The following is a 15,644-nucleotide window of genomic DNA, read 5'->3' as shown; positions in this document are numbered from 1 at the left end:
CTGCCGCTCCCCCTGCTTGTGCTCTCTCTCTCTCTGTCAAATAGATGGATAAAATCTTTAAAAATAAATAAAATAAAATGGGGTCTAAATCTAGACTGTCACCTGTTTGGTATACCAGGTAAGCTAAGAAAGGTTTTTATATTTTCAAATTACTAAAATAAAAGAATACTTTGTGACACGAAAAAATTATATGAAATTCAAATTTTGGGGGTTATAAGCAAAATTTTCTTAAAACATATCCAGACTCATTTATTATAAGTATTGTCTATGGCTAGTTTTGGCAGGCCTGCAAAGCCTAAAATAATACTATATGGCTCTTAACAAAAAAAGTTGGCCAATCTCTGGTCTAGAGACTCATATAAAAGTGTACAATGACAATTTCTGAAAAATGACCGGCAGACTAAGGTCTCTTCAACTGCTGTACTGCCTCAGAAACTCTCATTTTCACTATTTTTCAGATCAACTACCATACCTGATTGCGAAGACAACCTTATCAACTCAGTATCTGTCAATACGGTATGTCTATACATTTCTGGAGCAAAGACAGATGGCAAAACATTATGATTTTGGAAAACTAACAGTATTAAAAGTGTCTAACAATTCATTCCTAAAGCAACTGAATGGAAATCATTTGCCTTGAATTAAAAAAAAAAAAAAGGCTGTACTCCAGAAAGCCTGTGCAGACTTGCCTACAAGTGAATGTAGCATAACCTGTCCAAATATATTTATTATGTGTGCTACTTATTAAATTACAGGGAAAAAATGCTCATACACATCATTCTTTAAAGAACCCAAACAGCTAAGGAACACTGAAGGCTGGAAGACCAGATGTAAACCCTTTTTTCTTATTTTGGTTAGTTATGGTGACGAACCCTTGGTGATGATGACACAAGGGTAAGCATTTATATGGTTCATTTTATCAAGGGAGTCCAAGCCCAAGCAGCCCTATAACAGCATCTTTGCACACAAGGGAAGAACTAGTAGTTGGTTTGTTTTTTCCCATTTTATATACGAAAGGGTCACTGACACGAAAGATGGAATCACTGAATACACAGGCATCTTTTCAATCAGCATCCGAGACGTGCAGGGTGCTGCTCTCTCCCTCAAGCCTTTGTCCATGCTCCACGGTGGAAGCAGGGTTGAAAATGGAGAAAAATATCCCTGGGGTTGACCAGACAGTCCCAAGCAAAGTGTGGGACACTGAGAAAGGACAGGCCGTACAACAAAGATAGGCCAGAAATGTGACTGTGCTTTTGACGGTGGAAATTAAATCTGAGTATTAACTCTTTAATTCTCCAGATGAACCAAAGACGCCATTTGGAGTCCCAAAGTTTGAAGTACATAAATAGCTTCATCTGAACACAAACTTCTAGATACATGAAAAAAGCTATAATGCCAAATTAATTCAATCTAACTAATTAGAGAGCAGGAAGTTCTTTCAATTATTTTATGTGCTGAGAAACACACTTGAATATGAGTACAGATTTCATTAATTGCAGTTCATTATTTTCCAGATTAGTTACTAAACTTGCATCAGAAGGTCAAAGACAGCAATTTTGTCAGCTGCCACCTCTCTTAGTGCAATATCTTTGCATTTCTGGAACTCAGAAACTGATTACAAAAAAAACCCCAAATCTCCATAAAAATGAGAAACATAAATCTTTAAGAATATGTTCAAACCAAAACACTTTGTAAAATATAAGAACCTTGTTTTTAAATCTTCAGAATAAACTGCTAACTTCTACCTTACAAGGAAAGATCCATAGAGATCTTTTCAAATATTGAAACAGAATGCCAAAAAACAACAGCAGCTTGATCTGCAAACCTGCTGACTCCAAAGAACAAGTTAATAAACATTAATCTTTTCTTTAGAGTTTCACCATGGTTATGTTTGTATCTCTACATGAGGGAGGGTATCGAACACTCTTGTTTGAAAATGTCAAGGACACACTGATTAAAAGTACTTTTTTGAGAATAATCCTTCCTTCATTACACAACTTCTGCCTCTCTTCCACCTAACCATGAAAACATAGCAATGACTGGTAGGAACAGGACCTATCCCATTCCTCAGTTCTTACCTAGACTATTTTTATATTCTCAAAATCTTATTTTTTTAAAACAGAAGTGAAAGAAATTCCACAGTGTTGTTTTTTTTTTTTTTTTAAGAGAGCACCCGGCTATCTCTAAATCATCCTACTTACTCACAGCTGCTACCGTTCTCTTTGTTAATTTCATCTCTGTCATTCTACGCGCCGTCCACCCCCTGCCGTAGCGAGCCGCCCTTACCCCGCCTTGGTGCTGCCATCCCTTGAATGCTTATACGGTCAGCTCTCTTAGTCATTGTTTGGTCAAGCTATAAATAACTCCTCTAATCCTTCCTCATAAATCATTTCTGACGTTATCCCCTGAAATAAATCCAATTGGTCAATGGATTTCCCGTAGTAACATATCCAGAACCAAGTGCAGGAATCTAAGTGTGGTCTAATAACGCCAAGGGTGGCGTTCAGGTGAGCCCGTGGGGGTTTCTTCATTACTGTGACTATTTCAGAGAAGGACTTTAAGCCTCCAAACTAAACTGGGACTGAAATATAAAAAAGGAAGAAGTTTTAATATCTCTCGGTGGGAAATGGAGAGAAATAGCTTTACAAATGATAAAAAGATTAAGTTGGGGGCGGAGTAGACAGAAAAGAATGTGCTACCACACATGGTCTCTTTGGTTACCACGTACTGTTTCGGTTGATCCTCAAACCTTCTGGGGTTTTTGTTTTTTTGTGCTGTTACACATTATATGTCTTCAGCAAGGTTACTATCTATTTATTATCTCTAAGTCTTACGTAATATTAATATCATATTTATTCTTTCCCATACTGTAGAATTGATCCAGATTCCTTTTAGGCATACGCACTGATTTCCATTTTTTCTGCGTTCTTTGATGTTATTCTATAACACACAGTTTTTTAGTCTGGTATTGATTATTTAATGACCATTTATACAGGCCACTGAAAATGAGTGCACTAACAAAGCACTAGCAGCAAATAAAACACAGAATCAAAACAGAGAGCAAGCTTCACAGTACTTGTGTATTTTTTATGCTACTGGTTAAGTCAGACGATTAGATACCTCACACTGAGCTATGGCAAAGCCGGGCAGTGAACAGGGTGGTCTAGAAATGCTGGTCAGCATGTATGTTTTAGGCTTACAAGACTGGTGACACAAAGAAAGGCCACGGACGGGGTGTCCCTTTATTTCCATAATGTAGCTAACGAAGTCTCCCACGAGCTCTTTGGTAGGAAGAGGAAGAAATGTGGCTGGAGGTGGTGGTTGCTGCGCGCGCAGAGCTGAAACGCTGATCTGCCACCCCGGGACCTGAGCAGTGCTCTTGAGCTGCCTACAACAGGCTCCCCTCTAAGGCCCTCTCATGTGCACTATTTTGTTGGACTCAAGTGCAGACAGACTATGCCCTTAAAAAGTCTGCAGATAGGGACGCCTGGGTGGCTCAGTCGTTAAGCATCTGCCTTTGGCTCAGGGCCTGATCCCAGGGTTCTGGGATCGAGCCCCGCATCAGGCTCCTCTGCTGGTAGCCTGCTTCTTCCTTTCCCATTCCCCCTGCTTGTGTTCCCTCCTTCGCTGGCTGTCTCTCTCTCTATCTATCAAATAAATAAAATCTTAAAAAAAAAAAAAGTTTGCAGATAATAGCTAAAGCACATGTATTTTTAAAAATAATTCCTCAAGAAATATCTTGACATTCTAGGAGCATTAAAAGAAAACAAAGATGAAAAATTTTAGAAATCAATCTAAAGTTTCCTATTTCAGTATTTTTATAGACAACGTAATAATAAAAGAGAAGAACTGCATTGCCAAAAGTGCAAACAAATAAACAAGCAAACAAAAAAGGGAATGCTAACTGACCAGAGGCACAACGAGCTAACACTGGCCTTTAAAAAAAAGTACAATCATATGCTACTTCGGTAGAAGTCCGTTATACGAAGATGATGAAAATACTTGGGGGCTCCCCACTTGAAGCAAGACCTGGACAACTAAAGAATAATGAAGCACTTATTCTCTGAGATACAGTGGGCTAATCTATAGTGTTAAGTCTGGAGAAAAACCTCCTCTTCCCCTCCCTCTAACTCCTGGGTAATAGCAGAGGAAACTCTGAGGCAAACACTGGTTGGAAATAAACTGATCTTTCTCCTGGAGGACTGGCAGGTTCCACAGGAGGTGTAGGGCAGATCCAAAAAAAGTAAGACCCTCAACTTTAGGTATCAAATCTGATTTCCAAGTGAATGGGATGGCATTATAGTAAAGACTATTATTTTAAAAAATTGGGGGTACTAAAAAAAAGAAATTAACGAATACAGCATTGTTCTTATTGCTATTATTCTGAAATCTCATTGGCATTACAGTGCTCCATTTCCAAGGATGAAACACCATTCAGATGGCAACAACTTAAAGCGTACTTAAAGTGGCCCTAGTAAGGGAACCTCTATTTGACAATGTCATTTAAAATTATCATTTATTGCTCTTAGACTAAGCTTTACCAGAGATTGTCAATAAAAATGAGATGAACATAAGCATCTCTGATCAACTAAATCCTAATGATAAGCTTAAGTTTTCCCCTCATTTGGAATAGTTCTTTAGTGAAACTTGCATCAATCCAGGAAAGAAAGTTCATAATTATGTCTTGATATCGCAAGCCCCTACTCAGATCGGATTCTCTCACCTGTAAACTGTAAACCTAGTTCTTTATACCGCCGGATGACACTGATACAGACAAACTACCTAATATTATAATCCGACTATATGTCAATGGTCAACCAATATACATTTCGTATCAACTATGCCCCTGCCTCCAAGGATTATATTCTAGAGAAGAGGTAATCAAGAAACATATAAACATAACAACATTCAATTAAAAAAGTTAAATATGGGAATAGTGTACTGATGCGGTGGAAGCTGTTGTTCAGTGTAATTGGTTGAGGCCACTCTAAATGCAAACTTACTTCCTTAGACTGGCCTATTTTGGCCATTCTAAACAGCAGACCACTCTACTAGAGACCTAGTAGCCATGCAAAGACTTTTGGAAAGAGTGTCCAAGTAGAAGGAAAGGCAAATGCAAAAAATTCTGAGACCAAAATGAACTTCATGTGTTCATGAGATAAGGAAGAAAGAGGGATGCCCAGGTGGCTCAGTCAGTGGAGCATTTGCCTTTGGCTCAGGTCGTGATCCCAAGGTCCTGGGATCGAGTCCCACATTGGGCTCCCTGCTCAGCAGGGAGCCTGCTTCTCCCTCTCCCTCTGCCCCTCCCTGTCCTCTGCTTGTGTGCTCATGTGCTCTCTCGCTCTCTCAAATAAAGAAAGAAAGAAAGAAAGAAGGAAGGAAGGAAGGAAGGAAGGAAGGAAAGAAAAAAAGGTCAACATGGCTTAGCATGGTGAACAAAGAGGATATAAAAGGCACAAAGATTAAAGGTCAGGGGACCAGCTCATATAGGACACTATAAGGCACAGTAAGGAATTTAGATTTTATTCAGTAAGAGCAGTGAAAGATTTCAAGCCACGAAATAAAGCAAGATTTTGGAAGGTCACTTTGGCTACTTTGTGAATAAAAGACTTTATGAGGCAAAAAGTGTCAGACAGACCTGTATGTAGGCTGCTGCAGTCATCTGGGCAAGAGACCAGGGTGGCACAAATGACTGATGAGAAATGGAGATGACCGGGAGTCACCGGATTGGAAGTGGTACCTATGAAATCTTACTGGTGGACTCTCTGAAGTAAGAGCAACTGGGTGGATATTTGTGCTACACATTGAGATGGGCATGTATTTTTTTTTAAGATTTTATTTATTTATTTGAGAGAGAGAGAGTGAGCAACTGAGACAGCAGAAGCAGGGGGAGGGGCAGAGAGAGAGGCAGAAGCAGATTCCCCACTGAGCAAGGAGCCCGATGTGGGACCAGATCCCAGGACTCTGAGATCATGATCTAAGCTGAAGGCAGACGCCTAACTGACTGAGCCACCCAGGCACCCAAGGGGCATGTATTTTTAAGTATTTTGTGTGTTGGGGGTACATAGACTTATGACCTGAAACCAACAGTAATATTCTGGACTGATAAAATGTGAATGCCTAATTGATTTACAAGTAGAAAAGCTTAATGGGCATATAGTTCCATGAGGCCAGAGCTCAGGGCCACAGTCTGGACTGGAGATAGAAATATGAACATTGTCAATGCAGAAATAGTTGAAGCTATGGAACTGAATGAAATGACCCATGGAGAGAGGGCCCAGGATGGAGCACTGGGGCACCTGAATGTTAGCAGCCTGATGGAACAAACGGTCCCAGGAAAGGCAACTGAGAAAGACTGAGCAGTCAGTAGGAGAGAAACCAGGCAAATGTTGCCACGCTGAAGCCTAGAGATGAACGTGTTTCACCTGTGATGTCAAGTCAGAGGAGGACACTGGAATGGTGCAGGCAAGATGCAGCTCCTTGGTGACCTTCAGAGAAGGCCCTTCAGTGGAGTGGGGGTTTCACAAACCGGACCATTTAGCTCCACCACTGGGTGTCTTCATTAAGACCAGTTTTGTATTTATATTTTCATTTATTTATGAAATATGAAATATCTGGGGCCCTTTTCTCCAATATCTTTGCTCATATATGCTCAAAAAAAGTAAACTGAATGGACAAATATTGCGCAAGAGATCTTCAAAATACCTCAAGATCACCTTTTTTTTTTTTTTTTAAAGATTTTATTTATTTATTTGACAGAGATAGAGACAGCCAGAGAGAGAGGGAACACAAGCAGGGGGAGTGGGAGAGGAAGAAGCAGGCTCATAGCGGAGGAGCCTGATGTGGGGCTCGATCCCATAATGCTGGGATCACGCCCTGAGCCGAAGGCAGACGCTTAACCGCTGTGCCACCCAGGCGCCCCAAGATCGCCTTTCTTAAACTGGACATTACAAAATGCAGTTATCTGACATCACTACATTTCTTTCTAACATGATTGCTCCTCTCATATCCACAAGAACCAATCATTTACTGGCAAAACAGTAAAATTGATTTATTGTAGCAGGTGATCTGACTTGCCATATCAAAAACTCAAAGTAGTTTCTAAAAACTAACTCTAACTATAGTAATCTGTTCAATAACTTCTAATGCCATGCCAATTTCCTTTAACTTCTAGAACTCTGTCTTCACCAAACAGCGACTGAAAAAGGGTGGTTACCCAACTTTAAGTTTTGATAAAATCACTTTGGGTGCTTATAAATACAGGTTATAAAGGCACCCCCAGATGGGGTCTGGGTTATGAGGTCAGGCTGTTATTGCTGTTTTTAAAGTTACCTTCCTAAAAAGCTACCATGGAAATTCTGACAGAGAGTCCCTGCATCATACATTACAATGCAATAATGTATAAGTTTAGGACAGAATAACATACGCACGGCAAATCCTTGGAAAAATCATTTTTGCCTAACCCCCAACAAGCTATTACACTTGCTATTCCTTCTAGCTCTCGCGGTTATAGATTCTTCGGTAACTGTCAAGCACCCCTTATGAGCTTAGTTAAAATTAGTTCAAACATCCAAAATCGTGATGTTTATTTTTTTCATACAATACGTGTACATGTCTGCTTAAGTACATGTTTACAGAATGCTAGATTTAAAATATTATATATCTGTACAGCAGCCTTACAAAACTACCACCACCACCCTTGAATATACATTCATAAGCTCAGAAAAGTCTTCTAAATAGTTAAGGTCTCAGACAAGGACTCACCTGCATTTCTGCAACTTGAATGTTTTAAGTGAATGTGGATAAGCTGATGTCAAAAGACCTATTTCAACAACTGAACTTGCACTGTATGTGTTTTTTAAGGAGTATAAATAAATCCTCATTTATCATTTTCTGCTGAATTCACACCTATATAAGGCTGGAAATTACATTTCCAACAGGCTTCCCATGCACCATTGCATAAGAGCAGTTTCCTGATTATGTGGAAAACCCTTTAAGATTTTCTCTAAAACTTATTTGAAGGCTGGGTAGAGAGTTTCAAGAAAAGGGGGAAATAAGACAAGTGATTGCTTTTAATATTTTAAATGAAGGAACAGGTAAACCACAGCAGAGGAAAAGAGGTGGAGAGGGAGGGACAGAGATAATATAAAATTGTTTGAAATAAGAAATGAAATCAAGAATTAAAAATAGAATTACATTTTCTGTTTGGCAATACACAAACAACACTAAGTGCTCTTCATAAATTTTACTATTGTTGCTCTAAGTAATATTACCATAAATCACATTAGCAGTGTATTTGGCATTTTTTTAAAAGCAAAAAGGGCTGCGACTGTCAATAAGTTTCAACAGCTCTGTTACCTCTGAAGAGAGCAGAGGAGAAATGATCACAAGCTTTTACTAGTCCTAAAAGCCCAGTTCTAAGGCCCCCATCCCTGTCCCTCTCCCTCCAGCATCAGTGCAACACAGAGCATCATTCCGCCAGGAATTAGAAAATGCTCACTGTTGCTTTCCTGATGCTTTTACCTGATGCGCAAGGGGAGAAGGCTGTTTGCCCCTTTTCTCATCGCGGACAGGGAAGAGAGACTTCAAGAGCTTTGGCATCTGTGGCACAAAGGATTTTACTGGATTCAAGTAGGAGGCCGCTAGGCTACCAAGTCCTGTCAACAATATTGAAAGGAAAAGAGATCAAATGTAAACAACAATGTAGACATTTTCTCTCCTATAAATTTGCCAAATTTATTCATTCATAGTGAATCTAGTAATAATACATTCTTAAAAAGTGTCCTTAAAAATATTAGAAAAACATAGTATCATAGCTACTCTCAAACATAATGTTATTTCCTTTTTCCAATTAAATAACAGCAATTAGGGTATTTCTAAAACATTCTAATATCCAATGTCCTATTAGTATCCAAAGGGTAATCCAACCTTGTCGCTAACTGGTTCACATACTAACTTCTGCCCTAGAATAAGATGGGGTTTTTCATTTTTAAATCACACAGCTAATGACACACATGTATAGCTCTCTAACTAGACTTCAAACTCTTTGACGTCAGGGACTGTGTCTTCTACAGCTTTAGTTTTTCATATCTACTTACTGACTAAAGATGATGAATGGACCTTTTAGAAAGCAGGTGGTGTTTGGGTTGTTTTCACAAGAAAGGAATTGATGCTCTGAACCAACCTGCTCTTAATTACCAAAGGCTGGGATCAGACATGCAGTCAATGCCTAGGATATAAGATTTCTTTCTTCTTAGCAAATAAAACTAAATTTCTAGGAAAATGTAATCTAACTCATAAATGATAAAACATTGCATCCACATAACACTTTAAAAAGAACAAGCAAGTCAACCTGAGGAATTTGTGTGTGATACGATCTGAACAGAAACATACAACCACCCGCATACCTCTACCCCACACTGACCCCTAAAATGACTCCAAGTTCATTGGTAACACAGTTGGTACATGGACCCATACCATTCCAAGATTTGCACATTTTACATAAAGTAGTATAATATTAACTCTAAGTAGACTGTGAAAAGGTAAGGGTATTTTATAATCATGAGAGCAATCACTAAAAATATAAAATAGCTATAAATGCCAAGAGATATGTTAAAACTGAGTTCAAAAAAGTCAATTAAATTATAAGAAGGCAAAAACAGGAAAGAGAAAAACAAAACAAAGAAAACAAACGGAAAATAAGTTTGAGATGAATAAAAGCCAGAAGAATATAATTATCTAAATGCAAAAAAAAGGGACAATCTAGAGCTCTACAGACAATAAATTAACATTCTACAATTAAATAAAGATCTAGCCAACAATGTATCAAAGGCTGCATATATCACAAAGAGAGACAATCAGACATGATGTGTCTCCTGAGGTAAATCCACAACACTACCCTTTCATTTAGTCTAACTCCCCCCTCCTCAAACTAGCCTGAATCTGTTCAACACCATAGAGCTAAACACCAGTTCACAGGAAATACGGTAGACGAAGAACCATCTTTTAAAACCCTCATGGGGATGTAACCAGCAAAAGTAAGAACATACAGAGTCTACTGTGCGAAGACAGTCTCTTCAACACACACAATGCATGGGGGGAAAAGAGAGGAACATATACATTAAACTTTAACTCAAGACACAGATCAACTCATCCCAATATATGAACTTTACACTTGGATTTTCATTCAAAATAACTAAAAAATATTTTTGCTCCAACTGGAGAACACTGACTAGATGTTTGATGATATCTAGGACTTACTTTTAAATTTTCTTAAGAGTGAAATGTTGTTGGGGTATTGCTTTAGAGATACATGTACAAACATCTGGGATTTGCTTCAAATTAATTGTGAGAGGGTGCAGAGAAGTGGCAGGAGTAGAGATATATCAGACTGGTGATGAACTGATCATTCTGAAGAGAGGGGGTACTTAAGGGCACATGTTACTCGTTCTACTCTTATATGTTTGATATACACCATAAATGCCATAGTAAAAGGCTTCTTCAAACTGAGAGCAAAATAAAAACTTAAAATATAAAAGAAAGAGTCTGTCACTGACAAACAACTGCTAAATGCACTGATGATAGATATAATTCACAAAAAAGAAACTAAACTCAGAACAAAGTGTGACGGAAGAAGCAATGATGAGCAAAGCAAAGTGGGAAATATGTAAGTCAGGTAAGCATTAATTACAAATTTTTAAATTATTATTATTATTATTACTGTTATTATTATTTTAAGTAGGCTCCATGCCCAGTGTGGAGCTCAACACGGGACCTGAACTCACAACCCTGAGATCAAGCCCTGAGCTAAGATCAAGAGTCAGATGCTTAACTGATCTTAACTAAAAAAAACTGTTGTTTTTTTTAAAACAACAAATTTGGGGCACCTGGGTGGCTTAGTTGGTTAAGTCTCCAACTCATGATCTTGGCTCAAGTCATGATCTCAGGGTTGTGAGATGGAGCCCCATGTTGGGCTCCACGCCCAGCTTAAGACTCTCTCCCCCTCCGCCCCTTCCCCCCCACTGGCATGCACACGTGTGCTCTCTCTCTCAAAACAAAAACAAAAACAAAAACCTCACAGAACTTTAAAATAAGGTGGTATTCTATGACCCAGTAATTTCACTCCTAGGTATTAACTCAAGAGAAATCTTCACAAAATGACTTGTACAAGAACAAACTTTATTCACAGTAGACAAAAACTAGAAACAAACCAAATGTCCACAAACAAAAGAACTAATTAAAAATTATGATAAATTCAACTGTAAAACTGAAGTTTTTCTCAACAATAAAAAATAAATTACTGAAGGATGCAGTGGTATGGAGATGTAAACAGAAATGATGAATAAAAGAAGCCAAACAAAAAAGAGTATATACTGTATGATTCCATATGTATGAAATTGTAGAGCAGACAAAACTAATCTGAAAGGATAGAAATCAGAACATTGGCTGATTGCAGAGAGTTACTGGAGTCATATAAATCTTGTATATCTTGACTGGGGTATAAGTTACACAGGTAAATACAATGGTCGAAACTCACTGAATATGACCCATAGTCAAGAAAAAAAGCAGTCAAGAGAAACAGACCATGAGATGGCCCAGATGCTGGATTTAGAAGGTAAAGACTTTAAAGCAGCTTTTATACACAGGACCAAGGAAGTAAAGAAGAATCTGATCTTAACAAATGTACAGGTAGAGAATATCAGCAGAGAAATTAAAACTTTAAAAAAAGAAACAAGTAGAAATTCTAGAACTGAAAACAATAATAACTGAAATAAAATATTCTCTGGATGTGCTGAACAGAAGGTTGGAAATGGCAGGAGAAATTTATGCAACCAGAAGAAACAATAAGATAAAATGACGGAAAATGAAAATTAAAAAAATTAGAGCTTCTGTGACCTGTAGGATAATATTAAGCAATCTAACGTGTGTGATTTGATTCTCAGAAGAGAAGAAAGAGAGAAATGGTCAGGGGGAATAATTTAATGAAATAATAGCTGAACATTTCCTAAATTTGTTGAAAACTTCAATTTACAGATCCAAGAACACTGATGAAATGGAAGCAAGATAAGGTCAAAGAAAACTATACATAAGTATATATCATAGTCCAACAAAAATAGAGAAAACTATGAAAGCAAACAAACCAACAGAGTAAACAGAGACATATTACAGGTAGGGAAAAGAGACACAAATGATTACTGATTCTCAGCAGAAAAGAATCTAAAAGATAACGTAAGATCTTTGAAGTGCTGCTAGTGGAAAAATCCTTCCAAAAAAAGTGAAATAAAGATAATCCCCAAAGGGGAGGGCATTCTTTTCCAGGACAACTGCACATAAGAAATACTACAGGATATTCTTTAGGCTAAAGAGAAATGATATCAGATAAATATAAGACTTTAGGAAGGACTGGCTAGTGCCAGAAATAATAAATATAAAGAAAAATATAAAAGATTATCTATAGTCTCTTAATTTCCTTAAAAGACAGTGGCTGTTTTAAAGCAAAGAGAGTAACATTGTAAAATGGGTTCATAACGTCTGTAACAGACAGAAAAACAATAATACTAAATAAGGGGGGTTTGGGAACAGGCAAATGGAATTATGCCCTTACAACGTTCTAATATTTGTGCAGTGGGAAGTACACTATAAGAATCCATACTACAGTCCTCGAGCAAAGACTTTAATAAACAGATAGAGAAATACCAAAAAGTCAGAAATGGAAATAAAATTAAATACTAAAAAATATTTTTCAATTAACCCAAAAGAAAGCAAAAAAGAAGTTACATTGGGGGAAAAGAATAGAAAGGCCAAAGAGAAACCAACAGCGTGAGGCAGACATAACAATAATAATATTAGATGTAAAAGAACTAAACATGCCAATTAAAAGACAGAAATTGTCAGCCTAGATAAAAAGAAAAAAGTTAGACCTAACTATATGGTGTCTACGAGACAATCACTTTTAATTTAAAGAACAAATACAGGCCAAAATTTAAAAGACTGAGAACAAGATACACCATTCACACAATAAGCAAAAGAGAGTTGATGTGGCTATATTAATATCAGGTAAGACAGATTTCAAAGTAAGAGAATTCCACAGATACAAAGGGACAGTCACCATGATAGAAATATCACTTTATCGGGAAAAAATAACAATCCTAAATATGTATATACCTAACAGTTCCTAAAAGAATGATGTAAAAACAGATATGATAAAGGGAAAAATAGGTAATTTTCATGATCAATTTTGGAGATTTAATGTCCTCTGTCTCAGTGACTGATAGAACAAACAGAAAAAAAAATCAGAACAGAATATTTAAAGAACAGATTTGAACAAGGTTATCAACCACCTTGACCTAATTGATATATACAGAACACTGTGCCCCCAAACAGAATAGTTTCTTTTCAAGCATGCATAGAATGTTTACCAAGATAGAACACAGTCTCAAAAACACTCCAAAAGACTGAAATATTAAAGAGTCTTTCAGACCGTGATGAAATTAAATAACCAATCAATTAATAAAAAGAAGTTCCCTCCCCTGGACATATGAAAATGAGTTAACATGCCACTCCAATAACCCATGGGTCAAAGAACAAATCAGAGGGAAATTAGAAAATATTTTGAATAGAATGAAAATGAAAGCATCACATTCCAAAATTTGTGATATGCAAAAAGAAACAGAAATCAACGAAACAGAAAAAAACAATAAAGAAAGTAAGACCAGATTTGGTTCTGGGAGAAGACTGAGAAAACTAAAACATATCTCAAAAGTAGTCTAGAAAACCAGAAAGAAAACAAAAATTATCAAAAGTAAAAAGAAGGGGTGCCTGGGTGGATCAGTGGGCTAAGCGTCTGCCTTCAGCTCAGGTCATGATCCCAGGGTCCTGGGATCGAGCCCCATGTCAGGTTTCCTGCTCAGCAGGGAGTCTGCTTCTCCCTCTTCCTCTTCCTCTCTCCCTGGCTTGTGTTCTCTCTCTCTCTCAAATAAATAAATAAAATCTTTAAAATATTTTTTCTTAAAAAAATTAAAAAGCAAAAAGAAGGAACATCACAACAGATTCTACGAATGTTAAAAGGGCAATAGGGAACATCATAACATTTATTGAAATAAACGTTAAAATTTAGATGAAACAGAAAATTCCCTGAAAAACATAACTTATGAAAACTGACTCATAAGGAAACATAAAATGTTAAATAACCCTGTATTAAAGAAATTACAGTCATAACTTAAAAGTTTCCCAAAGAGAAAATTCCAGGCCCAGATAGTGTCACTGGTGAACCCTGTCGAACATTTAAGGAAGAAGCAATACTGAATATATAAAATTTTACAGAAAAAAAGATGATAAGGAAATATTTCCCAAGTCATTTCATGAAACCAACATAATCATGATACCAAAACCTAACAAATGCATTATTACGACAAGAGAATAATTATTATGAAAAGAGAAGTAGATATTCATCATAGAACATATACACAAAAGTCCTTTATGAAATATTAGCAAATAGAATCAAGCACATATAAAGGATAACGCATCACGATCAGGTGGTATTTCTCAGAGAGAGGCAATATAAATTCAACATTCAAAAATCAATGTAACTCAACATGTTAAGACAAAAGAGGGAAAAAAATCAGATGACATTAACTAGTAGGTCAGTGGTTACGTGGTGGGAAATCCTGATTTAAACTATTTCTGAAAGATGCTCAAATTTCAAGACAGTGATTTACAAATGAAAACAGAACTTACCTGGGTCAGGAGAATGGTTATTTGGGGGACAGTCAGGGAGGGATGGGGCGACTGGAGCTATGCCTCTGGAAACTGCAGTTTGCGATACATCCTGCTGACTCTCCCACCGGCCCTGTTAAGGACAAAAGCAGCAGTTTTTAATCAAATGAATCAGTGAACAGAAAAACCTACAGATATTTAAGAAGAACCTGTCAAACATCACTAAAGCCTTGTTCCCTTTACAAGACATGACAGATTTGACTGTTGAAGTACCTTTCTTCTTATACTTTTCATCTTCTTAGTGTTGATGTCCCAAATACTAATAATACCTCACATTTGGATATTCCCTCCAGTTCACAATTTACAGTCTCCTCAGCTCTGTCCTAACATTCTTTTCTATACATCATGTTGCTTTCCACAAAATACGGATATATGAAGACCTTCCTTTAGAAATCCTTCCATACGTTCTGCCTCATACGCTGTTTCTGCTCTTCTGCCTCAAGATACTCTCGCTTCAGATTCTCAACTGAAACTGAGGAACAACCCTAACACTGTGGGCTGTCTCTTCTCCCTTCTCCACCGTGTATCTTTCTATCCATTCAAACACCATTCATGAAAGTAAAAATTCTAGAACAGTATATTACCAAGGCTCTTATTTTCCACAGATATGAAAGAGAAGCTCCAGTTAAGCACAAATCAAGTAATCACAAGTTCCCCATAATGGAAGTCTCTGGATTAACAAGTTTTATTGTACTCCCAACTTTGTAAATTCCCATTTAAGAAACTTCACTGCATTACACAAGAACAATGCCAGTTGGGTGATGGCTTAATTAACCAATTCAGAATGGGTGGTGAGCCACAAAAATGGTGATATCATCAAAGCACTCTTAACACCAGTCCCATCTGGTAAAGAAATAAACCCCAACCAA

At 37.3% G+C, this 15,644-nt stretch overlaps 1 protein-coding gene across 1 annotated transcript in view; it reads right to left on the bottom strand.

Annotated features, from left to right (window-relative positions):
- The window catches only part of KIF13B (kinesin family member 13B), a 193,543-nt gene that overhangs the window by 21,367 nt on the left and 156,532 nt on the right, over window positions 1-15,644 (bottom strand). Inside the window, exons 36-37 of the mRNA XM_045774018.2 lie at window positions 14,737-14,848; window positions 8,524-8,657 (exon numbers count right to left, since the gene is read on the bottom strand). Coding sequence (XP_045629974.2) covers window positions 8,524-8,657; window positions 14,737-14,848 — 246 coding nt within the window. The remainder of the gene's footprint in view (window positions 1-8,523; window positions 8,658-14,736; window positions 14,849-15,644) is intronic.

This window comes from Ursus americanus, chromosome 13, assembly GCF_024610735.1.
Source record: "Ursus americanus isolate L20-20 chromosome 13, mUrsAme1.1.p, whole genome shotgun sequence".
In the NCBI taxonomy this organism is placed as follows: domain Eukaryota; kingdom Metazoa; phylum Chordata; class Mammalia; order Carnivora; family Ursidae; genus Ursus; species Ursus americanus.
Note: the sequence above shows the minus strand (reverse complement) of the source record. Positions and strands in the feature narration are given on the sequence as shown.